The 14,325-nt window shown below is 55.2% G+C and overlaps 2 protein-coding genes across 6 annotated transcripts in view; one reads left to right on the top strand and one right to left on the bottom strand.

Moving 5' to 3' along the window:
• Prkcz (protein kinase C zeta) overlaps window positions 1-2,863 on the top strand; it is a 110,679-nt gene extending 107,816 nt beyond the window's left edge. For all 4 annotated transcript variants that reach the window (XM_020171441.2, XM_020171440.2, XM_074081569.1 and 1 more), the window contains 2 exons: window positions 2,105-2,220; window positions 2,392-2,863. In XM_020171441.2, coding sequence (XP_020027030.1) covers window positions 2,105-2,220; window positions 2,392-2,479 — 204 coding nt within the window. In that variant the 3' untranslated portion in view covers window positions 2,480-2,863. The remainder of the gene's footprint in view (window positions 1-2,104; window positions 2,221-2,391) is intronic.
• Window positions 2,864-4,447: 1,584 nt separating this feature from the next.
• Window positions 4,448-14,043, bottom strand: Faap20 (FA core complex associated protein 20). Of its 2 annotated transcripts, XM_074081570.1 has the most exons (5): window positions 13,940-14,043; window positions 13,393-13,537; window positions 13,011-13,291; window positions 10,128-10,270; window positions 4,448-7,348 (listed from the first exon to the last, which is right to left on the bottom strand). In XM_074081570.1, exons 1-4 carry the CDS (start codon window positions 13,999-14,001, stop codon window positions 10,138-10,140), a joined length of 621 nt encoding a protein of 206 aa, XP_073937671.1. In that variant the 5' UTR covers window positions 14,002-14,043; the 3' UTR covers window positions 4,448-7,348; window positions 10,128-10,137. The 2 variants fall into 2 exon arrangements, with proteins under 2 accessions (XP_073937671.1, XP_020027050.2); XM_020171461.2 differs by lacking the exon at window positions 10,128-10,270 and having other exon boundaries at window positions 13,940-14,042.
• Window positions 14,044-14,325: the final 282 nt, after the last annotated feature.

The following is a 14,325-nucleotide window of genomic DNA, read 5'->3' as shown; positions in this document are numbered from 1 at the left end:
CTCCTGCTACAGGGCCTTTGGACAGCTGGGCCCTGCACCCCTCATCGCCTTCAAGACATTTCTCAAATATCACCTAGATCCGAATCTTCCCAGCCCCCATGGCCCCCAGCCCACAGAATACAGCCTAACCTGCCTTGTCCCAGCTACCCGCTGTGATGAGTGACCTTGTGGACGTGGCTCCAGGGAGGCACCTGCTATTGTCCACTGCTGTGTCTTCACAGTCTAGGACAGTGTCTGACAGCAGTGGGAACAGGAAGGGGGACTAGGGAGAGAAGTATGAGGGCTTTGAAGTGAGGAGGAGGAAGTCATGCCCTCAGAGAGAAACTGAGGCAGCCCTGTTTAAATCCTCCTAAAGCAGCCCAAGACCTAAGAGAAAGTAATTTACAACATGCTTCTTTTCCACCTTTTAATCAGAAAATACTGCAAACCAACAAAGTATATGGGCAATTAATTTATGAGTGTCAGAAACACCTTGTGTCCCCACAGCACTGCCTGTGGCACCTGTGCCCCACCTGCAGGGACACCGTTCCCTTCCCTTCCGTGGGGAGGATTTGGCTGTTTCTGTGACGGGTTAATGTCCTTCAGCAGTTTCACTAATAGAACTTCATATGAATATTGTTTCCAATATTCCATTCCCACCTGGGTTTTCATTGTTACAACCAGTATTCTGACCACTCTGGGCCCCAAGACAGAGAAGTGGGTGGTAAGCCAAGGTGACTGGTTCTTTTTATTTACGTGACTGTCTCAGTCTCCCTGGTTGGGGAGAGGGGCCCTTGGCCACATCAATGGCTTGGACATGGGAAAGGCCACACAGGTGGGGCATTTCTGGCCCCAGTGCTCCGTGGAGGAGAGCTTCCAGCCAGTGCTCTCTCTGCTCTTCTGGAGTGAGGCGGGATGGGGTATCACCTGGGACCAGAACCACTAGGTCCACTAGTCTGTTCTGTGGACCAAGCTGCTGTGCACAGTGAGCTGTGTAGACCAGGTCCTGGAGGGCCACTCAGAGTCTGCGCTTCTTCTCCATCCCTGGCCTCGTGTGGCTGGCATGGAAGGGAACTGGCCCTATGTGACATCCGCCCTTGAGTCTGTCAAATGGTAGTTCTGTGTGGCAGGGATCAGGGTCTTGCTTACGACTGGATTCAGTTCTTTCTTTGGGACCTTGTACAGAACAGCAGTCAGTCCTCACCGTTTAGAGGCCAGGAGCACAAGCTTCAAGTGTAGGCTGGGGCTCTGGATAGCTGTCAGCCTCTGAGGTAGCACTTCCAGCCTTTTGTCATCAGTGGGGAGGGACTGCTGCCCTCATGGCAGAGAGGTAGAAGTGGGGACCATGGCTTTTCCTTTCACAGAGGCACGATCTGCCCTACCCCCAGGTTTCAGTTCCCAACAGAGCTCCGGGGACATGCTGAGCCATCTCAGAAAGCCCAAGTGGCTATGTCACTGAGTTGGGAGAAGGAGTAGTGCTGGACTGAGATGGACAGGTTCTTGTCCACATGCGTCATGTGGCACCTGCGTGGACAGTCATCCTCCCATGCTGGCCTGTCACCGAGTCCCTACAAATGCCTGTGGGAAACTGGAGGCCCCTTTCTCCTGAATGGCACCTGAGACTGGGAAGTCGGTGTCCAAATAGTAAGAGACATGGATTCCAGCTCAGACGAAAGCGGGGAGAGGGTCCCACCAGGGCAGGGTGACCCAGAGCCCACGGTGGGGGGCAGGTTCCAGTCCCAGCACCTTTATGATCAGGGTCCAAGGCATTAAAAAAAGAAGAAGAAAACTTCCAACCGTCAGACTTGGCTGTGGGTCCAGAGGCAGTGGCTGGCCAGGCTGTGGGCCCCCCGCTGGCACCAGAGTCTCTGTGTGGGTGGTCCTAAGCACATGGTCCCCACAGCCTGTACTTCAAGCATTTTTCAGCCCCAGTAGAATTTTCCTGGCACTGGATATTTTCTCCTAGATGTTGTGTTTTAAGAAAAAAGCATTTGGCATTCCAACACCAGGCATGTTGAAAGCATGTGTTCTTTCTCAGTTGCTTTGTGATTTAACCGAGTGCAGAGAACTAAATCTGGTGGAGGAGCTCAGCTCCCATCTGATGGTCCTCGGTCGTTTCTTCCAGCTGGAGAAGAAGCAGGCCCTGCCTCCCTTCCAGCCACAGATCACAGACGACTATGGCCTGGACAACTTCGACACGCAGTTCACCAGCGAGCCTGTGCAGCTGACCCCGGATGACGAGTGAGTTGGGGGTGGGGGTCACCTCGAGGGTCAGGACACCCCGTCCTGCACTGACGGACATCAAAACAGCAGTTTTTGTCTGCTGGGTTGGGCAGGAGGGTCTCCTATGGCCACTTCAGTGCCCGAGGGAGCAGCTCATGGGAGCCACCGTCCGCCCTTCTGTGCTTCCAGGGACGTCATAAAGAGGATCGACCAGTCCGAGTTCGAGGGCTTCGAGTACATCAACCCGCTTCTGCTGTCCGCCGAGGAGTCCGTGTGAGCTGGCGTGCGCCTCTGCCATGGACACGCCCGTGAGCGACCCTGCAACTTTCTCCTCTACCACTGCATCTGCATGCCAGGCTGGGCACACGGCTCCGAGCAGCCAGGGAGGGACGCTGGCCGCCGAGACCCAGGAGGGAGGTGTCTGGCGGGGCCTTCCGAGAGCAGTCTCGCATCTGGGCCCCAGAGGCCAGCTTTGTGCTGAAGGAGTTGCTTCCTGTGCCTGTGTCGTGTCCAGCTGCGGTGGCCCTGCCCGAGGGGGACACTGTCACACCATTTCGAAGGTGCACATTTTCCACAGAAACAGAACTCGATGCGCTGACATGCTTCTCCAGGAAGTGAGCGTGTAATGTCCTGAGGAATAAAGTGTTCCGCTGATGTCGAATCTGCCCCCATGCCTGTTTTCTGAGTGGCACCCGTCTGACGTCCCCTGGTGAGGACCCCTGAGGAGAAGCGGTGCTCTCTGAGCAAGCAGAGTGTAGGTGGGGGACGGGAGTCTGAGCGCCTGCAGGGACACGCTGCAACAATTCGGGACATTTCCTAAATCCTGGTAAGTTCCCGCTGGTAATATTTAACAAGTATTTTTCATACTGAGGTGTGAAGAGCCCCAGAGTCTAAGCTGAAATGACGCCCTGGCCAGGTGGGCAGCTGGTCCCACCAGCTCACCAGACTACGAGGAGGAAAATCAGATGACAGAGATTCTAAAACACTGCTCACCAAAGCACCAACAGACCAAAAAGAGGGGAAAAAAATTGAAATTTAACTGCACACAAAATATATTTCTGAAAACACTAGCCAGTGCCTCCAAGATGTCTTGTTATGTATTAGATTTTTGGAGAATATTTTTATCAGTCATACAATACTCAAAAAAATTTAAAAGATACGTGCGTGATAGACCCTAGCCTTAAAGTGACCAACCCCTGCCCCCAGCACCCCGAGCAATGGGACTCCCACTCCTGTCACTGCTGACACTGCCCTCCTCCTCCTCACTTAAGGGCCACCTCAGAAAGCCAGCCCAGGGTTTTCTAGAAATAAATCAGCTAAGTCCTTAGCAGGTCAGGTGTGGCAGGAGCCATCTTCTAGGCACCTCGGCCACCAGGGCAGTGTGTCGGAGAGGGGACTACACTGCAGTGACCAAGGGCCCCTCGCTCGCCTGAGCCAGGCCTGGCCTGTGTGTGGAACATGGCCACACAGCCTTCCGCTGGGTGGAAGACCCCAAGCCTCCGTGATGGGTGGAGTCGAAGCCAGTCTTGGGCTGTGGCTGCTTCATACCCTGGGGCTGGTGGCCAGGGTGGAGACTGTGGTCAAGGAAATCAAAACAAGGTGATGCCGCCACCCTGCCCCGTTTTCACCGTGGCCCTCACCCCAACACACTCAGGTTTCTCGGGCCACTGCTGTCTCTGGCACTGAACACAGTGCAGACTCACACCAAGTCCAAGGTGCTGGGACAATGCCAAGTGCCCGGTGTTCCTGAGGCCACTGTGGAAGCCTAGGCTTCTGGCGCCCCATACCCAGCTTGACTTCTGGGTGGCCCCGTCACTTCCATCGAATGTGAACACATTTCAACCAGCACTCCCAATGTCAGCCAGTGAAAACTCAAAAAGGAGCCTGGGAACCGACTTCCGTGTCTCGCAAGGCGTCCAGCCCAGCGTGGCGATGTCCAGGCAGCCAGAGCCCTGGCAGTGCAGTCACATCCGCCCATGCGCAGAGGTGCTGGAACAGAGACCCCAGTGTGTTCACCAGGGTCCAAGAGCAAACCACTTCCCAGGAACCCCCACTGGGCTCGCTGCCGAGTGCAGTGAGAACTGCTTTGCCCACTCAGCACGGGGGGCTCTGGTTGGTAGAACTAGAGGCATTGGTTTAATACTGCCGCGTTGCCAAGTCGCTCGCTGATTTATCAGTTTGGCTGCTCGTGTACAAATGTGTGAATAACATTGTGCCCATCAGAAGGGGAGATTTTTATATATAGTAATTTGTTTCATAAATTTAAAAAAGGATGTATTGAAGCGTGACTTGGAAAGAAATCCTGACGTGTGTAAACGACTGCGGGCAAGGTAGCTTGAGTCCCTTGAAAACAGTTCGTGGAAACTGGTGACTCGTGATTATAAAGCAGTGACTGTGACCAAGCAGTTTGTACAATGAACTAGCGGAGCCTGCTGCCGGCGGCTTCCTCCTGTGGACGATGCTCTCACCCTCCATGGCCAAGGTCGTTCATATTCTTGCACATCTATTAAAGACTTTGATGGAAATGCTCACTGGTCCTAATTTCGTTAAAAAGTGCGTGTTTCTGGAAAGCAAGAGGTTCAAAGCCCTTTTCCTTTTTTTTTTTTTGGTGGGACCGGGGTTTGAACTCGATGCTTTGCACTTGCAAAGCAGGTGTTCTACTGCTTGAGTCATTTTGCTCTGGTTATTTTGGAGATGGGGTCTTGCAAACTATTTACCTGGGCTGACCTCAAAGCACGACCCTCCTGATCTCAGCCTCCCACGTAGCTAGGATTTACCAGGTGTGAGCCACGGGCACCCGGCATGAAGCCCTTTTCGTAAAGACTGTGTTTCTTCTGCACTGTGCAGGAGGCCCAAAGCCCTACACCCCCATCACACCCAACACCCATGTCCTTCTCCTCCCCCCGCACCCGGCCCCGTTGTCGTGCATGTGGTCATGGCTGGAGCTCCTGGCACACCCTTCCCTCCCATCCAGTGGGTTTGGACACACGCATGGCACAAGTCCACCAGCCAATCTTATAGAGGCCACTCACAGCCCTAAACCTTCTCTGGGCTGCACTCCTCCCTCTCTCCCTCATCCTCAATACTGATCCTGGTTTGTTTGTTTTTCGAGGTACTGGGGTCTGAACTCAGGGCCTCATGCTTTTTACGCAGGTGCTCTACCATTCGGGCCACTCCCAAACTACTGATCTTTGTGCTGTCTCCATAGTTGTACCTTTTCCAGAATGTGAGGATTGTTGGAATCACAGTATGAAAGCAGTGGCAGCTTTGGACATCAGCCTGCCTGGATTCAGGAACCCCCGACATCTGCTAAAGCATTGTTTTAGCATGTCTGTGAGGGTATTTCCAGAGCTGGTGAGTCTGACCGGACCAGGTGTGAAGGCCTGACCTCAGTGTGGGAACTCTCCAGTCCATGAGGGAGGGGCCCATGGGGAACAAAAAGACAAGGCAGGTGTTTTTCTCCTGGGCTGAGGTGCCCACCTCTCCCACCATGGACATCAGAGCTTATCTCGGCCTTGGGACTGCAGGACCCGAGCAGCAGCCTCTCCCGAGTCCCTTAGGTCTTCGACTTCAGTCACACATCGGCTGTCAGCTTCCCTGGTTCTGAGGCCTTTGGACTTGGACTGAGCCGTGCCACCCACACCCACGTCTCCAGCCTGCAGACGGCCTGGTCTGTTATGAGAGCCAATCCTCCTAGGTCACGCGTGCCAGTTCCCCTGATAAATCCCTCATCTGACTGTACACACATCCTGCTAGCTCTGCCGCTAAAGAATCTCAGCGCAGCCTTTTTAGATTGCTTCTTCCTCCTAGTGACACACATCTAAGCTTCCTTCACAGTTCACACTCAGGGCCTCCCATGTACTAGACAAGCACCGTACCACTAAACCACACTCCAACCCCTCCATGTGTTTCCGTGGCTTATTTGAAGCCATTTTTGAAAGGAAAATGCAGATTTCTGGATGTTATTTTGGGTTTTCAAATCATGCCAGCCCCACTGTGCCAGGCAAGCACACTCGTTGCCACAGACAAGACTGTCAGGCCCGAGCGTGTACCAGAGTCCAGCTCTTCAGAATCTGGGCTGAACAGCACGGCAAGAGAAACTTAATTCACTGTTTTGCCCCATTTCTTACTCACCAATCAACCAGAGCAAAACGTAGCTGACCAGGTAGGCCCAGGTTCTGCCTCTAAAATTCCCTAATTGAGAAGCCACTTGCAAGCACCTTGGTGATGAGGTCACAGAGTTCCCAACACTGCCTCAGCCATGGCTGCCACAACATAACATTCCATGGCCTGGGGGCTCAGAGGACACCGCCCCACCAACCCCAGTGTGGAGGCAAACCCACACTACAGGCTGGGCAAGTGCTCTGCCACCAAGCTATACCCCAGCCCTAAGATGACACTTTCACCGCACAGTCCTGGAAACCAGGAGCCAACATGGAAGGGTTCTAGTGAGACCTGTGTCCAGGTTAGGGACAGCAATCTTCTTTCTGTGTGATCAGTTGGTGGACAGGGTTCCAGTGTTCATGGATGTCCCTCTGACGAGGGCCTCAGTCCTTCACCCGGCCTGTCACCTCCTGAGGGCCCCATCTCCTACACCATCTCAATGGAGGGTGAGGACAGGAACTTGGGGGACACTGACATTCCGCCGACCCAACGACAAGCTCTCCACCTTTGGTAATTATTGGCAGCAGTGTGGGGGTGTAGGCGCATTGGGAGAATTACACAGGACTGTGGAAGATGACAACCCATCATGCCAGGCCTTGCAGTCGGCAAAATGCTCGGCCTAGCCAGCCTGCCCGGGTGCAGACAACCAACGGGTAGGTGCATGGTTCTTGGTGTGATGGGGCGCAGTCCCTTGCCTGAGGCAGCAGGCTTTGCACTAACACCTGCGTCCACAACCAAGAGGAACCCACATTTGGGGCTCCACATGGAGATATAGCAAGCAGCTGCCACCTTCACAGACAGTGCACGTGTATGGAAGCAGAGGGGACGTGTGCAGAGGCAGCAAGGCCAGGCAGGCCCCCCCGGTCCACAGGGCTCACTTCAATAGCACTGCTCTGGACAACACACGGCTCACCACATCACATCTTCTGTGCCTTCTGCCAAGCACTGAGCAAGGTGACTATCCACGTCCAGCTGGGACAGCCTGTGAGGAAGAAGAGACATGGTCACACAGCCACCTCCACCAAGTGCAGGCCATAGGAAAGACACTGTCTTCCAGTGCACCCTTGTACCTCCACACTCTTCCCCCACCAGGGGGCTGCTATAGAAGCTGGCTGGTCAGCACAAGGGAAAGGGCAGAGGGGCCCTTGGGAAAGCCCAGCTGCCTAGACTCCTTCTTCAGGTCAGAGGTTCTCAGGCCCCCAGTGTTCCTTCCTTGAACGGTGCCTGAAGAGCCCCACCTGGCGCACCCTACCCCCTGGATGGCCACCAGGCCAGCCTGACAGTGTGCTCATCCTGGACAGGTGCTGCAAGCTAGCCCCCAAAGTCCACCTGAAGACAGAGGACAGCAGCAGAGACGGGGCAGCCTGACAAGCCTGCACATCCAGGATGGCCCTGAAAGCACCTCGGGCCTGACAGTAGCAGGAGCTCAGGCGCATGGGCTGGACAGCCCATCAGGTGCTTTCGTCAGTCAGAGGCCAGGGCAGTCCTTCCTCTCAGATTTCTACCAGCCCCCTGGTGTGAAGGGAGGAGTCCCTCGAAAGGCGGTGCCATCCTCAAGGCCAGAGGTGGCCAGAGGTGGTCCTGAAATCCGAAGTTTGTTTCCTTGATGTGGAAGGACCAAGTCCCACCACGCAGGATTTGGTCAGCAGGGTTTGTGCCATCCTGCAATTCCAGAGAGCACTGGGTCAGTGGCGGGGGGAGGGAGGGTCAACCCACCAGAGGCCTGAGAACATGGTTAGCTTCTGCACAGGCATGTGTTTTCTGTCCTTGACCTCCTCTGACCCCATGAGCAGCCCAAGGAGGGAAGAGGCAAATGACCCTTCCTATTGGGCACAGCATGCCTGAGACCAGAACAGTTGGCTCCCGGCTGTGATTCCCAGGGGGGAGGCCAGGCTGGGGTGGTCAGTAGAGCTGCCAGGATGTCAGTGGGTGATCAGTGTGTTCAGCCCCGACCTGGGTCCGGGTCTTGCTGAGGCATGTGGCCAGTGTCCTGTTGGAGTGACCATCCCTGTACACCACTGGTGAGGGATGTGCCCAGACGGCCAAGTGCACTGGGCTGTAAGCTAGTCCTCTCCTCAGTCTGCCTCCGGTACCCTCTCCACCCAACCACCACAGCCCTTTCCTAGACCTCCACCTGTGGGGGTCCCACAGAGCATGGCCCCCGGCACCCTGAAGCTCTTAGCACAGGACCCTCTGTCTCTCCCTGCAGAGGCCAGCTCAGGCCCACTCAGATGCTGGGTGGAAACCCCAGGAGTCCTGAGGACCCTCTGGACACCCTGCTGGACACCCAGAGGCCTGCTCCCTGCCCTCATAGACCTCCCAGGGCATGACCTGTCCACCGGCATCCTGGCTGAGCCTCCAGCGCTGATGGTCAGAATGGAAAGGTGCCTCCCTGAGCCTCAGAGTCACAGCACTGACACCAGAAAGACTGGCTTCCTTTTTGCCACAGGTGCAGCTAACCCAGAGGCTGAGAAGCCCTGGCCATGCCGTCACCTGAGCTAAGCCTACAGCCAACTCCACACTGCTCCCAGGTCCTGGTGACTGCCAGTGGCTCTCTCATTTGCAGACCCCGGTCCGTGCATCCTGAGGTCTCTGAGGACCTTCAGCCCATCTTGGAACCAGCCCCTCCCTCTGCATGCTGAGACCAAAGCTGCCAGAAGGTTCTTTGTGGACTGGACCTGGGTCATCCTGTCCAGGGGTCTCCAGGTAGGATCTCTCATATGGAGGTATTCCGTGCCTCCCCCTCCACCCCACAATGAAAGAGTTCTGTGTTGGCTTGGTGTTTCAACCCTGCTGCCTCTAGACACTGCCAGGCCCCAGGTGTGGACAGGTTGGCATGGCTGCAGAGCCACAGGAGTTCAGCCCCAGACCCTCCAGCTTCTAAGTGTGAACAGGGCCATAGAGGGGAGCTATTAAAATCACAACCACCAGCCAGGCCACAGCCTCCGGGTGCTCTGGAGGACAAGGCAGAAGGATGATTTTAAGCCAAGGAGTTCAAGACCAGCCTGGGCCACATAGCAAGATCCCATCTCAAGAAAAAAGAAGAAAATCACCACCAACCCCAGGCCTTGTGTGAACAAGGAGTCGTGAGGGTCTGGGTTTCTGCATCTTGACCCATGACCCAGTTCATCTACAAGACTCACCAACAGCAGAAAATACAGTGGACCCTCCGTGTCTACGGGTTCTATACCTGCAGATCCAGACAGCCATGGATAAAAAGAATTTTTAAAGACTAGAATGTAGCTCGGTGTTAGAGCTACAGGCAAAAAAAAAAAAAGGTCTGTACTGAACATGAAGAATTTTTCTTAATCCCTAGACAATACAGTGTAACAACTGTTTACACAGCACCTCCATTCTGTCAGATGTTACAAGTTATCTAGGAGCTTGTGCAGAGGTTCTATGCAAATGAGCTGTTTTATAAGAGACTTGAGCATCTGTGGTTTTTGGATCCTGGGGGGTCATGGGCCCCATTCCCCAAGGTTGGCAAGGGATGACCTTATGTAAACTATCTGAGTCCAGCAGCAAGGAGGTCTTAAGAGAACAAAGAACATTCTACACATGCTTGTCAAACCCCGTCCTTAACTCCTGTCACATCTAGGAATACACAGTGCTCTAGGTGACCCAGATGATGTTAAGAAATGGACAAAACAGTGGGGCCCTCTCCCCGCAGGCTCTCTCCTGGCTCATCTTTGCCAGAGGCTCAGGTGGGTAGCAGGTCTCCCACAGACCACTCCTTACCACAGGTGTAGGTCACCTCCCACCTGTTGTGCCTCATGTCCTGATGTCTGGACCCGAGCATCCTGCACACGGAGGTGAGTCCCCTTGAGGACATGGGACATGTCCTCTCCCCAGCCAGCCTGATGTCATGGCCGCAGCCTCAGGGGTGAGTTCTGGACCATCTCTCCTTCACAGTCAAATGGAAGAACACAGTAGAAGCTTTCCAGACCTAAACCTGCTTTGGAAATCCCAAGGCATCTGCCAAGGCTCAAGAGACCATGCAGAGACCTGAAAACAGAGATGCTTTCTTCCTCAACATCACTGGCTTCTACTGGGTTTGAACTCGGGCCTACTCCTTGAGCCGCTCCACCGGCCCTCTTCTTGTGAAGGGTTTTTCAAGATAGGGACTTGAGAACTATTTGCCCAGGCTGGCTTCAAACCGCAATCCTCCTGATGTCTGCCTGAGTAGCTAGGATTACAGGCATGAGCCACCAATGCCGGCTCAGAAATCTTTTTTTACACCATCTAGAAATCCAAATACGATAAGACTAAAGTCCCTCACAAGAGGAGGAGGGGCCAGGCTCCCCAACAGCATCAGGATTTAGGGGCTTCCAGAAGAGAAGTTTCTCTCCAGGGCTCCCAACCACAGCTTCTGTCCCTGGGTTTCTCTCCACTGGTTAGAATCAGGAGGCATTGCTGGTTTAAAAAGCATTTGCAGGTTGGTGGAGTGGCTCAGTGGTGCTTGCCTAGCAAGTGTGAGGCCCTGAGTTCAAACTCCCGTGCTGCCAAAAAAAAAAAAAAAAAGGCATTCCCTGCTTCATCATTGTTGGTAAACGAGTCAGTATTTGCAGTTTAGGGCAATCAGTACAAGAAAGTTGTGTGCCATGAGACGCCAACCCTGTCATCACTGGAATGACAGCTCATCCCGACTGGGGACACTACACCACACCCCCACCCCAGTCCCACTTGTTTCAGCTGGAGCCTCACCATGAACACGGGACCCACCTAGGTACAGCCATCACCTGACCCAAGCCAGCCCACCCTTGAGATCACCCTTCCCTGAGCTGGCTGGGTACAAGGAGAGATGGGAGAGGCTGAAGGGATGGGATTTGGGAGTCTGACCCATAAAAGGCTGGTTCTGATAAAGCATCACATTCTGGAGGGCCCTGTCTCTGGGTGGGAGTTTCATCTGTATGGTTTGACGGCTCTGTGTTTTGGTTTTGTTTGGTGTTGTCTTTAAGAATTTTTTTTGTTTTTGGCAGTACTGGGGCTTGAACTCAGGCTTGCCAGATAGGCATTCTACCACTTGAGCCCTGGTGTCTTTAGCAAATAACACTGAGATCCACCCACTTTCCAGGGTGCTTCAGCTCCTACACCTGAGACACGGGGACATGGGGACACATGGTCTCCCAGCCACATGGCACCTGAAGCCTGCTGTCCTTAACCATCCCATTAGGAACTGACCAAGTTTGTTCACTCTGTCCTGAACACCCCCCGCCAACACATGACCTCAGCTGTGGGTACTCCTTTGTGAAGGCTGAACAGGAAGGTCAAGGCCTCAGGTAACTAGCTGGCCCAGCAGAACACGAGGCCCATGTACTAAGTATTTCTTAGCAAGCCTAGGGCGGGTGGCTCATACCTGTAATCCCAGCTATTCAGGAGGCAGAGATCAGGAGGATCACTGTTCAAAGCCAACCTGGGCAAGTAGTTTGCTAGACCCTATCTTGAAAAAAAACATAAAAAAGGGCTGATGGAGTGGCTCAAGGTGTAGGCCCTGAGTTCAAGCCCCAGTACCACAAAAAAAAACCTTCTTAGCAAAACTGTGTTTCATCCCCCTTACACACACACATGGGCTTTAAAATTAGGAACATTTGCTGAGCACAAACCCCAGATGTTCATAATTTTAAAACCCGTGTGTGTGTGTGTGTGTGTGTGTGTGTGTGTGTGTCAGGAGCCACTGGCACCCAGCTCAGAGTGTTATTTTTTATTGGTAAAAAAATAAGTAAGAATCTAGTATATGGCAAAAAAAAAAAAAAAAAAGAGAGAAAGTACTGCTGAAAAAAAGTTTTATAAAAATATATATACATATATATACACACAACTTGAGTCAAAAACGACTTCCTAGCCTGGTGTGGTGTCTCAAGCCTGTGATCCTAGCTACTTAGGAGGCTGAGATTGGGAAGATCAAGGCCAGCTAGGACAAGTTTGAGAAACTCTGCCTCTACCAATAGCTAGGTGTGGTGGCCCACACCTGTCATCCCCAACCACTCAGGGAGGCATAAATAGGAGGACTGCAGTCCAGGCTGGCCAAACCATAAATCGAGACCCTATCTCAAAAATAATCAGCACAAAAATAGCTGGTGGAGGGACTCAAATGGTAGAGCACTTGCCTAACAAGCATGGGGCCTGAGTTCAACCTCCAGTACTCCCCCCCCCAAAAAAACTGGAGACTTTATTCTGAAAACCCCATTGACCCCAGGAAGGTATATATGTGGCGATGCTGGAGACTACAATGACCCCAAGTGGCCCTGGAGTCCAGCTCTGGGCTGGGGATGCTGCACGCCCAGTTACTGGAAGGCAGGCAGACAGGGTGAGGGCTCCTCCCTTCTATGCACAGGAAGCAGAGGGGTGGAAATCAAGTGGACCCTAAACCTGCAACAGGAGCCTCCACATGGCGACAACTGCCCCGTCACGTGGTCATGCCCACTTTCTGCATGTGAAATATGACTTGGAACCTGCTATGCAGCCCAGGCACGCCTTGAACTCCCTCTTGTTTCCGCCTCCAGAGTGCTAGATTACAGAGGTGCACCACTGTAACCCGTCTCTGAAATACAGCTTTAAAGGCCTGAGCTGCATCCTGGCACCCCCGTAGTCTCCTAAACAGAGCTTGGGGTCCCTGAGCCTGGGGCCAAGGGCGGGACACTCACTCAGGGGCGAACTCCTTCTGGCACATAGGGCAGCTCTGCAGCGCTGGTGGCCCCTGCTCGGACAGCTGCTTCTGGGTACTGGGGATCCTGGAGCAATTGGGAGCTGGGGATCCTTTTGGGGACCGGGTGGGTGACTCCAGAGGCCTTCCGGCCCCGCAGGGCAGGGGGTAGAAGCTGCCTGCGCCCTGAGGGGCTGGCGGAAAGGGCGTCCAGGAGAAGGTCTTGGATCCAACGGTGAAGACCTCAGGGGGCGCGGCGCGCTCTGGGCCAGGTTGTGATTCCTGCAAAACAGGCAGGCATCAGGCCGTGCCCAGAGGCGCTCCGGCCTCCCCGCGGACCTGGGCACCCCGTCCCAGGCCACCCATCAGTCCCACGGACACACCTGGCCAGGAAAGACGGGCAGAGGCGGCAGAGCCCCGCCGTCCAGGGTCAAATCCGCACTCACGGTGCGCAGCAGCGCGGCCCACGGCTCGCTCTCGCCGTCCCCCAGGAGAAACCAGGGGCGGGCGCTGGGGGGCCTGGGGAGACTGGGGCGGCAAGGGGCAGGGGTCAGCGGAGGAGGGGCCTTTCAGCGGGGTCCGAGGGGATTCACGGTGGAGGTGGGGGGAGGTGACTGTAAGGGGGGATAGGGCCTGGGGCCGCTGGGCAGGGTCAGGAGGGATCCACAGGGGAGGTGCGGGTGACTATGAGGGGGTGGGGCCTGGGGCGCGCGGGGGAGGGGCCACTGGGCAGGGTCCGGGGGATCCACAGGGGAGGTGGGGGTGACTCTAGGGGGTGGGGCGCGCAGGGCGAGGGGAAATCACCGAGGAATGGGGGGACAGCAGGGCGGGGGATGGAAAGGCCGAGCGCGCGCGGCTGCGGGAAGCACGCGGTGGCCAGGAGCCGCCCACTCGTCCCGGGACGCAGTCCCCAGCCCGTCCCGGCCTCACCGGTCCCCGGAGGGCGGCCTCCGACGGCTCAGCCTCCCCCGCGGCTTCCGCGAAGCCTCCATGCGCGCGAGCGCGTCCGGCGGAAGTGAGACGCGGGCCCGCCCCGCACCCCCGCCGGGGCGCTGAACCCCGGGCTTCCGCTGGGGCCCGACTTCTCGGCCTGAGGGGACCAGGCCATGTCACCTTTGCAACGCTTGGAAGCCTAAAAGGTGTCCTGGCCCTAGGCTTTGGGGAAACTGGGGGGGGGTGCCTTCCTCATCCAGGACAGCTGGGGCTGGGGAGGGGAACCGCCTTCCAAACTGGGGAGCACCCCCTTTCCCCCATGCGAGAAGGCCAGGGGCCCTATTGCACCCTTCCCACCTCGTCCTGGGAGCCCCAGGCGGTGT

Source organism: Castor canadensis, chromosome 7 (genome assembly GCF_047511655.1).
Source record: "Castor canadensis chromosome 7, mCasCan1.hap1v2, whole genome shotgun sequence".
Classification (NCBI taxonomy): domain Eukaryota; kingdom Metazoa; phylum Chordata; class Mammalia; order Rodentia; family Castoridae; genus Castor; species Castor canadensis.
This window is presented reverse-complemented; position numbering and strand designations above follow the sequence as displayed.